The following is a 16,299-nucleotide window of genomic DNA, read 5'->3' as shown; positions in this document are numbered from 1 at the left end:
AGCACCACTTGTTAAAGGGATAGTCTTTTCTCCATTGTATATTCTTGCTTCCTTTGTTGAAGATAAGGTGTCCATAGGTGCATGGCTTTATCTCTGGGCTTTCTATTTTGTTCCATTGATCTGTATTTCTGTCTTTGTGCCAGTACCCTACTGTCCTGATGACTGTGGCTTTGTAGTAGAGCCTGAAGTCAGGCAGGTTGATTCCTCCAGTTCCATTCTTCTTTCTCAAGATTACTTTGGCTATTCGAGGTTTTTTGTATTTCCATACAAATTGTGAAATTATTTGTTCTAGTTCTCTGAAAAATACTGTTGGTAGCTTGATAGGGATTGCATTGAATCTATAGATTGCTTTGGGTAGTATACTCATTTTCACTATATTGATTCTTCTGATCCATGAACATGGAATATTTCTCCATCTATTTGTGTCCTCTTTGATTTCTTTCACCAGTGTTTTATAGTTGTCTATATATAGGTCTTTTGTTTCTTTAGGTAGATATATTCCTAAGTGTTTTATTCTTTTCGTTGCAATGGTGAATGGAATTGTTTCCTTAATTTCTCTTTCTATTTTCTCATTGTTAGTGTATAGGAATGCAAGGGATTTCTGTGTGTTAATTTTATATCCTGCAACTTTGCAGAGATTTAAGCCTTCTGCATTCTTATTCCAAGAATCATTTCTTAGAAAGACTTAACCCACAGCTCATGCACAAAGCAGCTGCCTGTTGTGGTCTAAAAAGGTCAGATACTCCTACACACACACACACACACACACACACAGAGTCCTTTAAAACCTCTAAAAGCTCTCCCCCACCCCTATCCTCACCCCACTACGGAAACAAAAATGGAAGTGCCAGGACCTTTGAAAGCAGAGCGACAGGGGAAACAAAAATGGAAATACCAGGACCTTTGAAAGCAGAGCGACAGGAAGTCAGGTTTAAATGCAAGAGGACCTGGAAGCCCAGTGATGCCAGAAGCCTATTGTTCTGTAAATTTAGTGTTCCTGACCAGGAAAGAGACTTCAAACCTCCTGCTGCTATTGGAGTAGAGCTTTCACAACTCAGCTTACTCAGTTTATTTTTCATGAGGTAATACTATTTTTTTCCCCAGGGAGATTATTTTTAAACCTTTTCTAACAAGTATTTTTTCTTAAAGAAAAAAAAGCAGTTAAATATTGAAGGCTTTGAGCTACACTATTTTTTTCCCCAGGGAGATTATTTTTAAACATTTTCTAACAAGTATTTTTTCTTAAAGAAAAAAAAGCAGTTAAATATTGAAGGCTTTGAGCTACTGTGTAAAAAAAAATTCATGCCTAAAGAGTAGTCTACCTCAAGGCTCCAGGTTAACTTTGAAACAAAACAGGTATGAATTACTCATCTATTATGCTCTCATGTATCTTCCTTTTTAAGTGGAACAGTAAATCCTAGAATTTGCTGTGGTTTGGGGGGTAGGTTGTGGGTTTTTTTTACTTTTTTTTTTTACTGACTGACATCACTCTTCACTCTTGAAACAAGATACAAAGAAATCCTTAAAGCCACCACGGAATATTCATACATGTGCACCAACTTATCCCCAGATATTTCTTCAGAAATTTGCAGCCTTGATAATCTTCTGTGTCTCAAAAATGCCCTGTGGGCTGCTGTAACTTTTTTTGTCCTTTATTAAAATTTTCAGGTGAATAAAATAGCTGAGAGGCAGTAATGTAGGTGAAATTTTGCTGAGGTCCATATCTGTTTTGGTGCCCTGACACATGGTGGTTTTTTTTTGCTTCTCTGTCTCCCCTTTTGTCTTTGCTATCACCCCCTGCTGCTGCTGCTAAGTCGCTTCAGTTGTGTCCGTGTCCGACTCTGTGCGACCCCATAGACGGCAGCTCACCAGGCTCCCCCGTCCCTGGGATTCTCCAGGCAAAGAAACCACTATTCTCTGGTTTTTCAGTGTCAAAACCCACACTTTTGGGGGGCTTCCTTGATGATCCAGAGGTTAAGAATCTGCCTACCAGTGCAAGGGTGCTTAGTCACTCAGTCATATCCAACTCTTTGCAACCCCATGGACTGTAGACTGCCAGGCTCCTCAGTACATGGGATTCTCCAAGCAAGAATACTGGAGTGGATTGCCATTCCCTTATCCAGGGCCAATACAAGGGACACGAGTTCAATTCCTGGTCTGGAGAGATCCTGTGTGTCTCAGAGCAACTTGGCCTGTGTGCCACAACTACTAAGCTCATGTCTAGAGCCTGCAGGGTGCAACTCCTGAGAACACACATCAACGACTGAAGCCCGCACATGCTAGAGCCCACGCTCAGCAATAAGAGAAGCCACCGCAATAAGAAGCCCAAGCACCGCAAGGAAGAGTAGCCCATAAATAAAATAAATGTCTTAAAAAAAAAAAAAAAGGAAACTGCACTTTTCAAAAAAGTCCTGTTTAGGGAAAAAAAAAAAAAAAAGAGAGAGAGAGAGGGAAAAACACTATCCAGAAACCAGTGGAAAAATGATGGTTCTCAAATGAATCAGTGGAACTCTGTTTCCTTGGGTGATTACAAAAGGGGACTGTGTGGGACTTATAAAGGAGTCATTGTTGCTTCTAAACTTACCAAATCTGTTAATTAATTCCAAAAGAAACATATTATTTTTGGATCTCCAGAGGGGTGTGTGTGGGTGGGAAGGGGAGAGTGTCTGGAAACCACTGGAAAACTGGTGGTCCCCAGGAAATGAATCAGTGGAACTATAACTTTCCTTGGGTCAATACAAAAGGGGCCTGAATGGGACTTACTTACAAAAGTGTCACTGTTTCTTTCTTTCAAACTCACTGTTAAGGTTACTAAATTTAAGTAATTCTGAAATAAACACATTATCCTGTATCTCCAAAAGGGGGAAAAAAAACCATACTGTTTTGACTGATCTGGGGTGGCCTCTGCCTGCAATCAAGGGCTTTGGTTCTAGAGGCTGAGGTTGGGGCACGGCAGTGAGAGCTGAATCCTAGACACTAGACCAGAGGTCAGGGACAAGGCCCTGGCCCTTCGGCTTGGCAGAAAAGAATTCCCACAAAGACAGGAAGTAGTGAAACAAGTGCTTATTAGGAGGAAAAAGAATACAGTAAGTGTGGATGGACACATGGGTGGATTTGGGGGAGAGTCACGCCCTAGTGGCAGTCTGAATCACTTTTATGGGATATTTTTTCATTTGGGTGTCCTTTGGCTGATCATTTTGATTTGCCTGGTTGAGAATCCATATTAGGAATATTTCAGGATCCTCCTATGCATGCACGCACATCTCTCAGGCAAGATGGATTCCACCAAAGAGGTCTATGGGTAGATTTGACATCACTCCCCTTTTGACCTCCAAGGAGCTTTCTAGTTGGGAGGGTCTCCTTGATTTCAAGAATGAGAAATATGTAATATGTGGTCTCTAATCTTTTATCAGGGCAGGGGTCCAGCCTCCTCTCTCGATGGTCCCTCTATGATATTTTGGAGTTTCTGTCCACAGGGAACAAACTCCAATGCTCACCCTGGGTGTGTGTGTAGGGGGGTGGGGGTGGGGGACATGAGGTGGGGTGTCCATCTATCTCATACCTCAAGACCAGAGTTTGGAGGATTTCCTCCACAGGCACTGGAGGTATGAGGTTTTGTTCCCTGTTAAAGGCCTTCTGGGCACTGTTGAACACAGGGAGTAAGTATTTGGGGTTCCTTGGGAGAATCTCTAAGAGAACATTACCCAGGCATGAACATAGTCTGTCTGGGTGCAAGACAGGATTACCAGAGACCACGTGGATACCATCAAAGAAAAGATGATCTCAGAATAAATAGAATAACATGCTTTTTGACTGTTTACTCTGTGCTGCTCACTGTTTCAGGGGTCTTATTTGCATTTGCATTTCATCCTTCATCACAGTAATAATGTTAGGAGAACCACTGACTGAAACCGCCCACTCACTCTGGCCACGTTCGACAGTAACCACTTGCATGAGTTGCCCTACAGTAGTAAGGAATGTGGAACCTATTGAACTACCTCCAACTGAAAGAATTCAGCAAAGGTCAGAAGGAGAGAGTAGATGCCAGTCCATATATCCTAGTGTGTGTGTGTGTGTGTATGCTGTCATTTCAGTTGTCTCCAACTCTGTGTGACCCCACGGACGGCAGCCTGCCATACTCCTCTGTCCATGGGATTCTCCAGGCAACAATACTAGAGGGGGTTGCAGTGTCTCTTTATGTCTCCTGCATTGGCAGGCAGGTTCTTTACCACTATGTCCTACCAACCTCCCAGACTCCTTCTCGCTGGAATCCATCTTGGCTGAGAAATCCCTGTGCTACCAGGAAGGACCCTGAGTCAGAATGGTTGGCCAGAGACAACCTGGAAACTAATCCCATCACCGTAAAGGCCAAGACTGTGAGCCAAGTGGCAGAGCAGTTCTCCTGGGTCCCCTTATCCTGCTGTTCTCCACCCAGGTGCCCCTTCCCAGTGAGTTCTCTAACTCTGTCAGCACCTGTGTCTCCTTGGAACATTTGTGCCCGAGTGTTAGACAAGAGCCCAGTCTTGGGCCATGGAAGGGTGTCCCTGTTCATGCAACGATAATACCTTGAAAGAGGGCTTTTGTTATCCCATCTGGCACAGGGAAGTGGTGAATCGAGGATTCAAAAACCAAAGCCAAGCAGAGGCTGTGTTAGAATTTCTCTTTCATTCAATGTTAAACTGACTCACTGAGGGAGGAAGGAAATATTTGAAATGTGATAGGAAGCTTTCTCAGTTGTTTATTAATATCATTTCTCTTTTTAAAATTTAGAAACAGTTTACGCCCCTTCGCTCCTCTACCCCTACCCCATGGTCTAGAATATCTAGGATAACTTATATTAAAGGGATTTACAGTTTGTTTCATGAAGACTAGATATTGTCCAGTAGCCAAGAAAAAACAATAGGTGATATGTGTCTAGGATCTACTTTGATGAGATGCAAAGTAATTGTTAGATAGCTCTTAGCGGCCCTTCCTAACATCAGTGTGAGGCCAGAGTGTGGAACAATGCTGATCTTGCTAGGAAGGATGATAAAAATTTGAGGGTTAAAAGGGAAGTTTTTTGAAAGGTTAGTAAAATAGTCAATCTTTTTTTTTTTTTTTTAAAGGAGCCAATCAATTAGCAAGTGCTAGCGTCCTAGTGAGCACAAAGTATAGTTCTAGGCTTCAGGAGATAAAGGGAAAAAATTTTAAGAAAGGAAGAAAGAAAGATAAGAAAGAAGAGGAAGGACAGAAGGAAGAAGAAATGGAAGAAGGAAGAGAGGAGGGAGGGGAGGGAAAGAGGAAGGGGGAGAAATCCTTGTAGCATACAAATGACTGAAATCCCTGTCCACTCATCACTCTGTCCCTCATTGAAAATAATTCTAAAGAAATCTTTCATAATCCTTATAAATTCTGCTGTGATAGTATAGATTTTATATATTTTCTTGACCTGTTATCAACAAACATAATTGAAAAACAGAAGACAGATATAGTTATTAATAGCCTTTACTCTTCAAAGATCACATGGGTTCTCTGGAACTTTGTATATTGGTTAAACAACCCAGGCTGCCTTGAAAACCCTGCTAACTAAATGTTTAGAAAATCTTTTAATATGTTTTTAAATATTCTCCTTAACATATATGATTCTTTCTTTTTATGGTCATTTTCAGTATTGACCCAGATTATTTCCCAGGAAATCTGACTGAGGAGGGGTAAACCACAAAACATCTCCTAAGTAAGACAGAAGACAATTTGAAATTCGACATTTATTTTGCATTCTCTTTCCCCAAGGACAAAATGTCCATTTTCTTCTTTCTATTATGTTTCTTTACCAGAAAACCTTTTCTCTAAGCCTCAGTTTTAAAATCCTATTTTAATCCATTTAAGGGGATCTAAAAATGAGATTAATTAGGAGACTAATCATTCAGTCTCATGAAACTTGAGTTTTATTAAGAGGGACCCATGTATCTGTTTGCTCAAGACAGTCTCAGTTTATCTCTGTGGTCCTGGTGTAATTATTATTTCCACTTCCCAAACATGTTTCAAAGTAGATAATACACCTATATGTTTGTAAAAATTAATTATTTATAGCAGACACACCAGTGTGCAATTGGTTTTAAGTTAATAATGAAGTTATTAGTGTAAACAACATCCATCCTTTAGTAGGCTTCCGTTACCTGTGGCTCCACCTCCAAAGCAGGAGACACAGGTGGGGAAGATTCCCTGGAGAAGAGAATGGCAACCCACTCCAGTATTCTTCCTGAAGAATCCCCATGGACAGAGGAGCCTGGCGGGCTACAGTCCGTGGAGTCACAAAGAGTCAGACATGACTGAGCAACTAACACTTTCACGCATGGTATTTTAAGACAGTTTAGCTCAATTTTCCACATCTGATGAATGGAAATCAATCTACAGATTTATGAATTTCAAATCTCCCTGAACATTGTCATATTCTGTATCATATTTTACATTCTGACTTCAGATTTAACGTATTACATTAAATAATCATGAAACTCGGCAACATATAATGGACTATCTGGAAAAAGTGTCTTCTTACATTTAAGAATGTGTTATAGAATAATATTCAGTTAAATGGATGTAGAATATCCTGTTAGAAAGCAGAAAATATGTAACTTTAAAGTCAGAAACCTCGTGGGAATTCCCTAGTGGCCTGGCGGTTAGGGCTTGGCACCCTCACTGTCGTGGCCTGGGTCTAACCCCTGGTCAGGGAACTAAGATCCTGAAAGCCGCATGGGTCAGCCAAAGCACAAAACAAAACAAACAGATCCTCTTGGTCATGGCCAGTCATCTCTCTTACTCATTTTCTTCATAAATGAGGAAACCACATGAGCTTTTCCATAAGAATATGAACTTTTCCTTATACTTAGTCCATTTAAAGTGCTGAGAACAATACTGGACACACACTAGATGCTAAAATAAGGTTAGCTATTAATTTTATCATAATTAAGGTGGCAGCATAATTCTTCTTAAGATGGAGAACCTCATTTATTTTTGTTTTTTGGAGACCTAAATGAGTGATTTGGATGTGAAAGGATAGGTCCTACAAACTGGTCTTAAAATATTACAAAACAAAGCGAGGGTTGACTATTGTACTATAGAAGATGAGAAAAGGGGTGAGAATTCTGCAGATAGTGAAGAGAGGGGAGGGCTCAAGAAGGGGTTGGGATAGGCACTCAGTGGAAAGCCTGACCAATGAGAGTTGAGTTAACTTTGAGGGCATTCATGAATGTCTCACGAATATATATTTATATATATTATAGTATATATAAATATATATAATTACATATATTTTATATAATTATATATACAATTATTATATAATATACATTATAGTGTATATAATTATATAATATACAATTATATAAATATATAATTATTTACAACTATATATTAATATAATATACAAATATATAATATAATTTTATAATATATACAATATATATTTGTATATATAATATTTATATATAATTATTTATAAATAATTATAAATAACCACTATAAGACAGTTGCAGTTTGAGAGCAAATAGCTCCTCTATTGCAGGCTTTGTTGCTAGATGGTGGCTTTATAGTCTTAGGTCTATGTGCTATCACTGTTATAACTTGGCTGGGGAATTGGTCCACAATTTCCTCTTTTTTCTTTCCTTAGTTCTTCTGACCAGAGATGGAATCCCCACCTCCTGCAGTGAAAGTGCAGAGTCTTAACCACTGGACTGCCAGGGAAGCCCCACACATTTTCCTCTTTAGCCAGCCTTAAATGCCTAATTTTGTTACTTCTTTATAAACACCTTCAGTAAATTTAATACTGAATCATAAGCATTATTTTTATTTGGCATTCATACACACCATTCATAATCTACAGAATAAAGCTTTGCTTAGCAACTGTGAAAATCTAGGTGATCATAGGGACAGATTTGCAATTGCTTGACCAAATATATCCATGAGTGCCAGTTAATAGTCAGCGTCCACCTGAAGGGAACTCTCATAGAGGTCTGATCAGTGGCTTGTTCATGCACCTTTTCTGATCAATCTTGAAAGTAAAAGTGCAAGTGTTAGTCTCTCAGTTGTGTAAGATTCTGCGACCCCATGGTCTGTCCATGGAATTCTCCAGGCAAGAATGTGGGAGTGAGTTGTCCTTCCTTTCTCCAGGGGATCTTCCTGACCCAGGGATTGAACGTGGGTCTCCTGCACTGCTGCTGCTGGTGCTGGATTCTTTACTGTCTGAGCTACCGGAGAAGCCCTCTTTAAGGCTTAAGATTTATCCATCTTAATTTTCAGAAATTTCAGTGAAAATATATTAATTTTGCAGCTGACACAATGCACAGAGGAATAATAAACACTGGGTTGGCAAAATGTTCATTTGAGTTTTTCATCAGGTTTAACATCTTACAGAAAAACCCAAACAAAATTTTTTTTTAAACTTTAAATTTTGTATTGGGATATATAGCCAGTTAACAATGTGACAGCTTCAGGTGAACAGTGAAGGGACTCAGCCATACATGAACAAACTTTTTTGCCAAGCCCAATATAATGGATGATACTCAAAGTTCAAAAATTATTTTTATTGTAGCTGAAAACTACACTTAAGTAAAAAGGATAAACATATGGCCTTGCAGTCAGGTTCAATAAATCAATTACACAAACACAGAATGGGGGAGACCTCAAGATGGCTATTTGTGTGGAAAGATGAAGTAGGCTATAGATGTTCCTTCTAATGGAAAGATCAACATTAACCTACCCTGGAGGAGGAAATGGCAACCCACTCCAGCACTTGCTTGGAAAATCCCATGGACAGAGGAGCCTGGCGGGTTACAGTCTGTGGTGTCACAAAGGGATGGATGGACACGACTCAGCATGCATATTTGTAGTTTCTGATGGAAAGCTCAACAGGAACCTATAGTGAGAAGCAGATACTAAAATAGTTTATGTAAATGAATCTTCATTAATAGAAGTGAGACAATGTCTGGATCACAGGAGGTAATAGTCTGTCAAGAAGAACCACAGTTTAAGTATGGGTTTCAATTAGGGGGTTCAGATTTTAGAAGGGGCATGGATGAACCTGAGAAAATCTAAAAAAGGCTGGATGGTGGACAGTCTAAGAGCCAATTCATATGAGGAACATTGCAAGAACTGGGAGTGTTGAGTTCTGAGAAGACCATTTTCAGTGGTGACATTCATTAAAAAAACAACAACAATGAACTTTAATTGCTGCTGCACAGACTAAAAAGATGTGTTCAGTGCTTTTCCAAAAGGAAGACCCAACATAGTTGCATAGAAGTAACAGGGAGGCACATGTATTGGCCCAGTAATGAGAGCTGATTAAAGATGTCATAGGACATGATGCGAACTAGTGAGCTTTCATCTCTGGAAATACCAGGCAGGATGGATGACCACTAGAAGGGAGGTGAAAGCAGGGGCTCTTGTATGGATAGGAGACTGGGTAAGATGCTGGTCGAAGGTCTGGTCCAATTCTAAGACTGTATAGTCTTTGGATAAATCAACGTGCTTAAATCAGTCTTAAGGGACTAGCTGATTACTGTTCTTATTTTCATCCCAAGAGAAGAGAAATCAGCATTTCCTCACAGTGGGAAGAGCCTGTGAAGAGTAGGAAGGAGAAGACAGCCACCTGCAAGCCAAGGAGAGAGGCCTTAGAAGACAGCAGACCTGCTGACACCTTGCCTTGGACTTCAAGCCTCTAGGACTGTGAGAAATACATTGTTTAAGGCATCCAGTCTGTGGTATTCTGCTATGGTAGCCCTGGCAAACCAACACAGATTTTTCTCCGCCTTCTCTGATTGGAATGATTGGATGAAGTTTATCTGCCTAAGCCAGGAAATACTCTTATCTACAAAGAGGCCCAGCAGGGTTAATAAAAAGCCACTTTCTTAATGACTGAAGACTCTGTTGATACAGCAATTCAACGTTTGGGTATTTATCTGAAGGAAACAAAAACACTAACTTGAAAAGACATAGGACTTCCCTTGTGGTCCAGTGGTTAAGAATCTGCCTGCCATGCAGGGGACACAGGTTCAATCTTTGGTCCAGGAAGACTCCATGTGCCATGCGGCCACAAACTGAGCCCATACTGCAACTACTGAAGCCAGGTACTCTAGAGCCTGTGCTCCACAACAAGAGAAGCCCCTGCAATGAGCACCCTTGCACTGAAACTAGAGAGTAGCTCCTGCTTGCCACAACTAAAGAAAGCCCGTGCACAGCAAGGAAGACCCAGAGCAGCCAAAAATAAAATAAATAAAATTAAAAAAAGATATATGCACCCCATGTTCACTGCTGTGTTATTACAATAGCCAAGGTATGGAAACAGCCTAAACATCCATCAACTGATAAGAGCATAATGAAAATACCGTGTACAAAAAGAAGGAAATCTTGCCATTAGCAACAACATGGAGGGTCCTTGAGGTCATTATGGTAAGTGAAATAAACCAGACAGAAAAATTAAATACTGTATGATCTCACACTTACATGGAATCTAAAACAAACAAACAAACAAAAAACCCCAAACCAAGCTCAGAGATATAGAGAACAGACTGGTGGTTGCCAGAGGCAGGGGGCAGGGCTAGGTGAAAGGAGTCAAAAGGTACAAATTTCCAGTTATAAAATAAATAAGCTATGGGATGTAATGTACAGCATGGTGGTTTTAGTCAATAACACTGTCTCTTATTTGAAAGTTGCTAACAAAGATCCATCTAGTCAAGGCTATGGTTTTTCCAGTGGTCATGTATGGATGTGAGAGTTGGACTGAAAAAGCTCAGCTCCGAAGAATTGATGCTTTTGAACTGTGGTGTTGGAGAAGACTCTTGAGAGTCCCTTGGACTGCAAGGAGATCCAACCAGTCCATTCTGAAGGAGATCAGCCCTGAGTGTTCCTTGGAAGGAATGATGCTAAAGCTGAAACTCCAGTACTTTGGCCACCTCATGCAAAGAGTTGACTCATTGGAAAAGACTCTGTTGCTGGGAGGGATTGGGGGCAGGAGGAGAAGGGGATGACAGAAGATGAGATGGCTGGATGGCATCACCGACTTGATGGACGTGAGTCTGAGTGAACTCCGGGAGTTGGTGATTGACAGGGAGGCCTGGCTTGCCGCAATTCATGGGGTCGCAAAGGGTCGGACACGATTGAGTGGCTGAACTGAACTAAACTGAACTGAAGAGAGTAAATCATAAGTTGTTACCACAAGAAAAAAAAATTGTAACTTTGTGTGGTGACAGATGTTAACTAGACTTACTATGATGATCATTTCACAATATATACTTATATCAAGTCATGATGTCCTACATCTGAAACTGATATAATGTTGCATGTCAGTTACATCTTAATTGAGTATAGGTAGGCACTGGACAAGAGGCTCATTCCCATCAGCTGCAATTCCAGCCCAGGTAAGCCTTATGAAAATCAGTGAGGAGAACTTGATAGGAGGCCTTGATGTCAAACTCCCCTCATTTAATTAACTCAACTAACTCAGGCAGGCCTAATGCTAAGTGAGAAGCTTGCTTTCTGGATCATGTGAACAGTAAGTTCATTTTGTTGTTATTTTCCTCTCTACGCTCTTTTGTATTTTTCATATTTTCTACTTGGGCTCTGAACTGAAACAAAGAAGAAAGGAAAATATATAATGCTTTTAACATTTCTTAAATGTTTTAAAAACATTTTTTAATCCGAGTCAATAAAACAAAGCATGAGTTTTTCCCCTTGAAGGTTTTATGTGCTCTGGAGAAGTTGACAAAAAAGCAAGAATGAAGGTAAGTTTTAAAACACATGGCCAGGGTCTTCCCTGGTGGTCCAGAGCTGAGGACTCCATGCACTCACTGCCAAGGGCCTGGGTTCTATCCCTGGTTGGGAAGCTAAGATCCCACAAGCTGAACAGTGTGGCCAAAAAAATAAAATAAGAACAAAACACATGGTCAGGATCAGTGTTTACTCAGAAGAAAAGTAAATTCATATAACAAGACACCTTTTCAACAATCATTTTTCTGCTTTCTCCATTTTACACTGCTGCCAATTTACAGACATTCGAGGAATGTAAGTAGAAAGATCACTTTGCTGAAACATTAGTTTTCTTTATTACAACATGAATTACCTTCATGTCCACTGTTGGGTCACCTTGCAGCAGTGTCCACTCATACTGGACGATGGCGTGGTCATCTGTGCTTTCTCGGCCATCCAGAATCACGCCATCTGTGGGCAGATGCAAAACCACATCCTGCCCAGCCTTGCTGAGTGGAGGCTCGTCCTTTTCTGTGAAAGAAAATAAATAATTCATAGGAGAAATGATTCCCTATTTTTTCTCATTTATTATGAGAGGTATTTTTGCCAAGAGGATGTATAGCAACTGAAAGTTATTTTCTTATTTTCATTGCAATAAACTAAATCTGGAAAGTTAAGGCAAGTTCTTGGATTCACATAAAATTCACATAGAAATTCTTGGAATCCAATTTTCATCTAGGAAAACAGAAGAGGTTCACAGCTTCTTACTAGTTTTTGTAAGGGAAGCTGATACAGAATTTGAGATATCCTAAAATATTAATAGCAAACAAGTGTGTATTGATATTTAGCTTTTCTCCTTCATAGTAATTCTGTGTCCACTAAATATTAAACATGATGGACAGCTGCTCCAGGGATGGTTGATAGAAGCCATCAGATACAGAAAACATTCTTAAGAGCAGAATTGTGGATATTTTACATGATTTAAGCATCCTATTAGTAAACTTATGCAAATGCACATATATTTTGATGAAGCTTAGTAATTTCTTTTTTGATGTGGACCATTGTTAAAGTCTTCATTGAATTTATTATAGTATTTCTTTCGTTTCATGTTTTGGTTTTTTAGCCATGAGGCATGTGGGACTTAGATCCCCGACCAAGGATCAAACCTGCACACACACCCACTCTCCCCCCGCCCCCTCCCCGGATTGGAAGGTGAAGTCCTAACCACTTGGCCACCAGGGAAGTCCCCAAAACTTAGTAATTTAGCTGGGAAGAAATAACTCTGCAGGCTTTTGTAATACATCCTTCTTGGCATCCACTATTCCACTATCTCCTTCCTCCTCTAGCACCAAAACTTGATCTGAATTTTGGGCTGGACTTCCTTAACTTATTTTGAATGATGTTGTTAAGACAGTGCTCTCCTTATGCGCAGCTGAAGTTGCCCCACAAGCAAACTTCTAAGGGCCAATCCAGATACCCACTGCCTTGAAGAGGAAAAGTTAAAGTTTTACATATCCTCCTTCTCCTGCCTCTGTAACTCAGCTTGCCCCTTGCAAAGTCTAGATCACATAGGTCACATAGTCTCAGAAAGTGGGGACTTGGAATACTAGGAATTGGAGCTTATCTCACTCACCCTTGTTCTGCTCTTTGCAATCACTCGGCCCCTGGAAACCTGCTTAATCATGCCTGTTCAGGTCAGGCATCCCCCTCCTCATGGTGACCACTGTTCCCCCACATGAGAAACCCCTTAGTTTAAACCAGCCTATTAACAGCTAGTGTTGCCCACTAAAGTCTGTCTATAAAAACTCCATAATCCCTTTGTTCGGGGCTCAAAGCTTAGAGTGTTAACTCCTCTGGGCCCGCTGGCGTAATAAACCTGAGTTCTCCAACTCTCCAAGTGTGGTGCTTGGTTTCTCGAGTACTGGTTTCTGCAACAGCCTGACATTTGAAGCTAGCAGTAATCCTATTATTTTCTCAGACTGCAAGGAGATCAAACCAGTAAACCCGAAAGGAAATCAACCTTGAATGTTCATTGGAAGGACTGATGCAGAAGCTGAAGCTCCAATACTTTGGCCACCTGATGCAAAGAGCTGACTCACTGAAAAAGACCCTGATGCTGGGAAAGGTTGAGGGCAGGAGGAGAAGGGGACAGCAGAGGATGAGATGGTTAGATAGTAACACTGACTCAATGGACATTAGTTTGAGCAAACTCCAGGAGATGGTGGAGGACATCCCACCATTGCATGCATGGATGGCATGCGGCAATCCACGGCATCACAAAAAGCTGAACATGACTCAGCGACTAACACAAGGAATCAGCACATTTGCTGTTGCCAAAGGGTACATATTCCTATTGAGAAAATGAGTCCCATTTTTACAGTCATTTAAAACAATGAGTAATCAAATTATGCCACATAAGCAACCCCTGTCTTAGAAGACAATTGGTCTGTTTTTTATCCCTTGAGCAAAGAGCCAGTGCCTGATGACTTTATTCTGCTTCTCTCAGGGAAGCAGAGAGATGACAACTGCTTTACTAATAGGCTCTCTTTTAGTTTTATAGAGAACTTTCCTTTGCTTCTGAAAGGTTCATCACTTTCCACGCAATGGTTTACATTACAATTATGGAATCTTTTGTGCCTTGCTGGAAAGCTTGTGGGATCTTAGTTCCCCAACCGGGATTGAACACTCGGCCATTGTGGAAGTGGAAGAAGAGCAGAATCCTAACCCCCGGACTGCCAGGGAAGTTCTAGGCCCTGAAAGATTTACCCAAAAATATTTAAGATGGAAAAATCAGATAAGCTTGGAAATACTGCACATATTATAAAACTAGTCCTGGCCCTCCTGGAAGAAAAAAAAGTCACTGTAGTCATTTACTTTTCTTTAGGGAAGCTTAAAGATATGGTTTATGAACACAGTGAAATCTTCATATCCTCTAAATTGGTCGTTGTATCAGAAATAATAGAATTGTATTTCCTCCTCAGTTTAAGTCCAGGCAAATTACGCTGTATAAAGTATTTAAAAATAAGTCAGAGCTGGGACTTCCCTGGTGGTCCAGTGGTTAAAAAAATCTGCTTGCCATGGAAGGGGGGACATGGGTTCAATCCCTAGTCTGGAAACTAAGATCCCACAAGCAGTGGGGCAACTAAGCTCATACACCACAACTACTGAGCCCTAAAGCCGGAGAGCCCGAGCTCTGCAACAAGAGAAGCCACTGTAATGAGATGCCCATGCACTGAAACTAGAGAAAGCCCACACGCAGCGATGAAGAACTAATACAACCATAAATAAACACATAGTAAATAAAATCTTAAAGATAAAACAACCCAGAGCGATTTGGCTTAGGCGACTTAAGCCAGAAACAGGTCTTAAAAATAAACAAACGACAACAAAAAGAGGAAAGGAGTGTGCTGTCATTCAAAAAAAAAATTGACTCGAAGAACAAGCTTAAATGTCACTTTGAGTTTTTGTTATAAAAATGTAATAAGCCAATGTGAAGTACTCTGGAAACACTGATTTCTTTTGAAGATTAAGCATATTTGGTATGATCCACAGAGATGAAATAAAACTCATATCCATCTTGATGGAGCATATCAAGGTGGCACTTTATGCAGAGAGGTATATTAACTACTCTGATTTTCTATATGTTGCTCTGAGCAATGCCTTATTGACAAGAAAGAGGAATCTGGGTCTTATTGCGTGGGCACCAATAGCCAAGGCTGAGGATGTGGAAGTGGGGCCAGCCAGACTAAGAGAAGAGGCCTAGAATATTAAAGGTCAAAATCCATCTTGATTTTTCTGTTTGTTTGCTTTTGTGACTTTTTTCTTCATTGTGCATTTTTCTTAATTGCAACATGTCAAGAAAAAGTTATTTACAACCCCAATATGATTGTCTTCATTTTTGATGTCTATTGTTTGTCTTTCCCCATCTGAGCTGCTGATAATAGCAATTAATGTTGGTGATGGCAGTGTTTAGCTGGTCAGTCGCATCCAACTCTTTACCACCCCGTGGACCATAGCCTGCCAGGTTCCTCTGTCCACGGGATTTCCCAAGCAGGAATACTGGAGTGGGCAGCCATTCCATTCTCCAGAGTATCTTCCCCACCTAGGGATCGAACCCGGGTCTTCTGCATTGCAGGCAGATTCTTTACCACTGAGCCACCAGAGAAACCCAATAATAAGTAACAGATGACACCACCCTTATGGCAGAAAGTGAAGAGAAACTAAAAAGCCTCTTGATGAAAGTGAAAGAGGAAAGTGAAAAAAGTTGTCTTAAAGCTCAACATTCAGAAAACGAAGATCATGGCATCTGGTCCCATCACTTCATGGCAAATAGATGGGGAAACAATAGAAACAGTGTCAGACTTTATTTTGGGGGGCTCCAAAATCACTGCAGATGGTGACTGCAGCCATGAAATTAAAAGACGCTTACTCCTTGGAAGAAAATTATGACCAACCTAGATAGCATATTGAAAAGCAGAGACATTACTTTGCCAACAAAGGTCCATCTAGTCCAGGCTATGGTTTTTCCAGTGGTAATGTATGGATGTGAGAGTTGGACTGTGAAGAAAGCTGAGCTCCAAA

At 40.5% G+C, this 16,299-nt stretch overlaps 1 protein-coding gene across 2 annotated transcripts in view; it reads right to left on the bottom strand.

The window, feature by feature from the left end:
• The window catches only part of LRP11 (LDL receptor related protein 11), a 57,311-nt gene that overhangs the window by 35,238 nt on the left and 5,774 nt on the right, over nt 1-16,299 (bottom strand). For both annotated transcript variants that reach the window (XM_045161915.1, XM_006080269.4), the window contains exon 2: nt 12,092-12,249. In XM_045161915.1, the coding sequence (XP_045017850.1) occupies nt 12,092-12,249 (158 nt within the window). The remainder of the gene's footprint in view (nt 1-12,091; nt 12,250-16,299) is intronic.

Source organism: Bubalus bubalis, chromosome 10 (genome assembly GCF_019923935.1).
Source record: "Bubalus bubalis isolate 160015118507 breed Murrah chromosome 10, NDDB_SH_1, whole genome shotgun sequence".
Classification (NCBI taxonomy): Eukaryota; Metazoa; Chordata; class Mammalia; order Artiodactyla; family Bovidae; genus Bubalus; species Bubalus bubalis.
The sequence above is the reverse complement of the archived record's forward strand: the minus strand, read 5'-3'. Positions and strand labels throughout refer to the sequence as shown.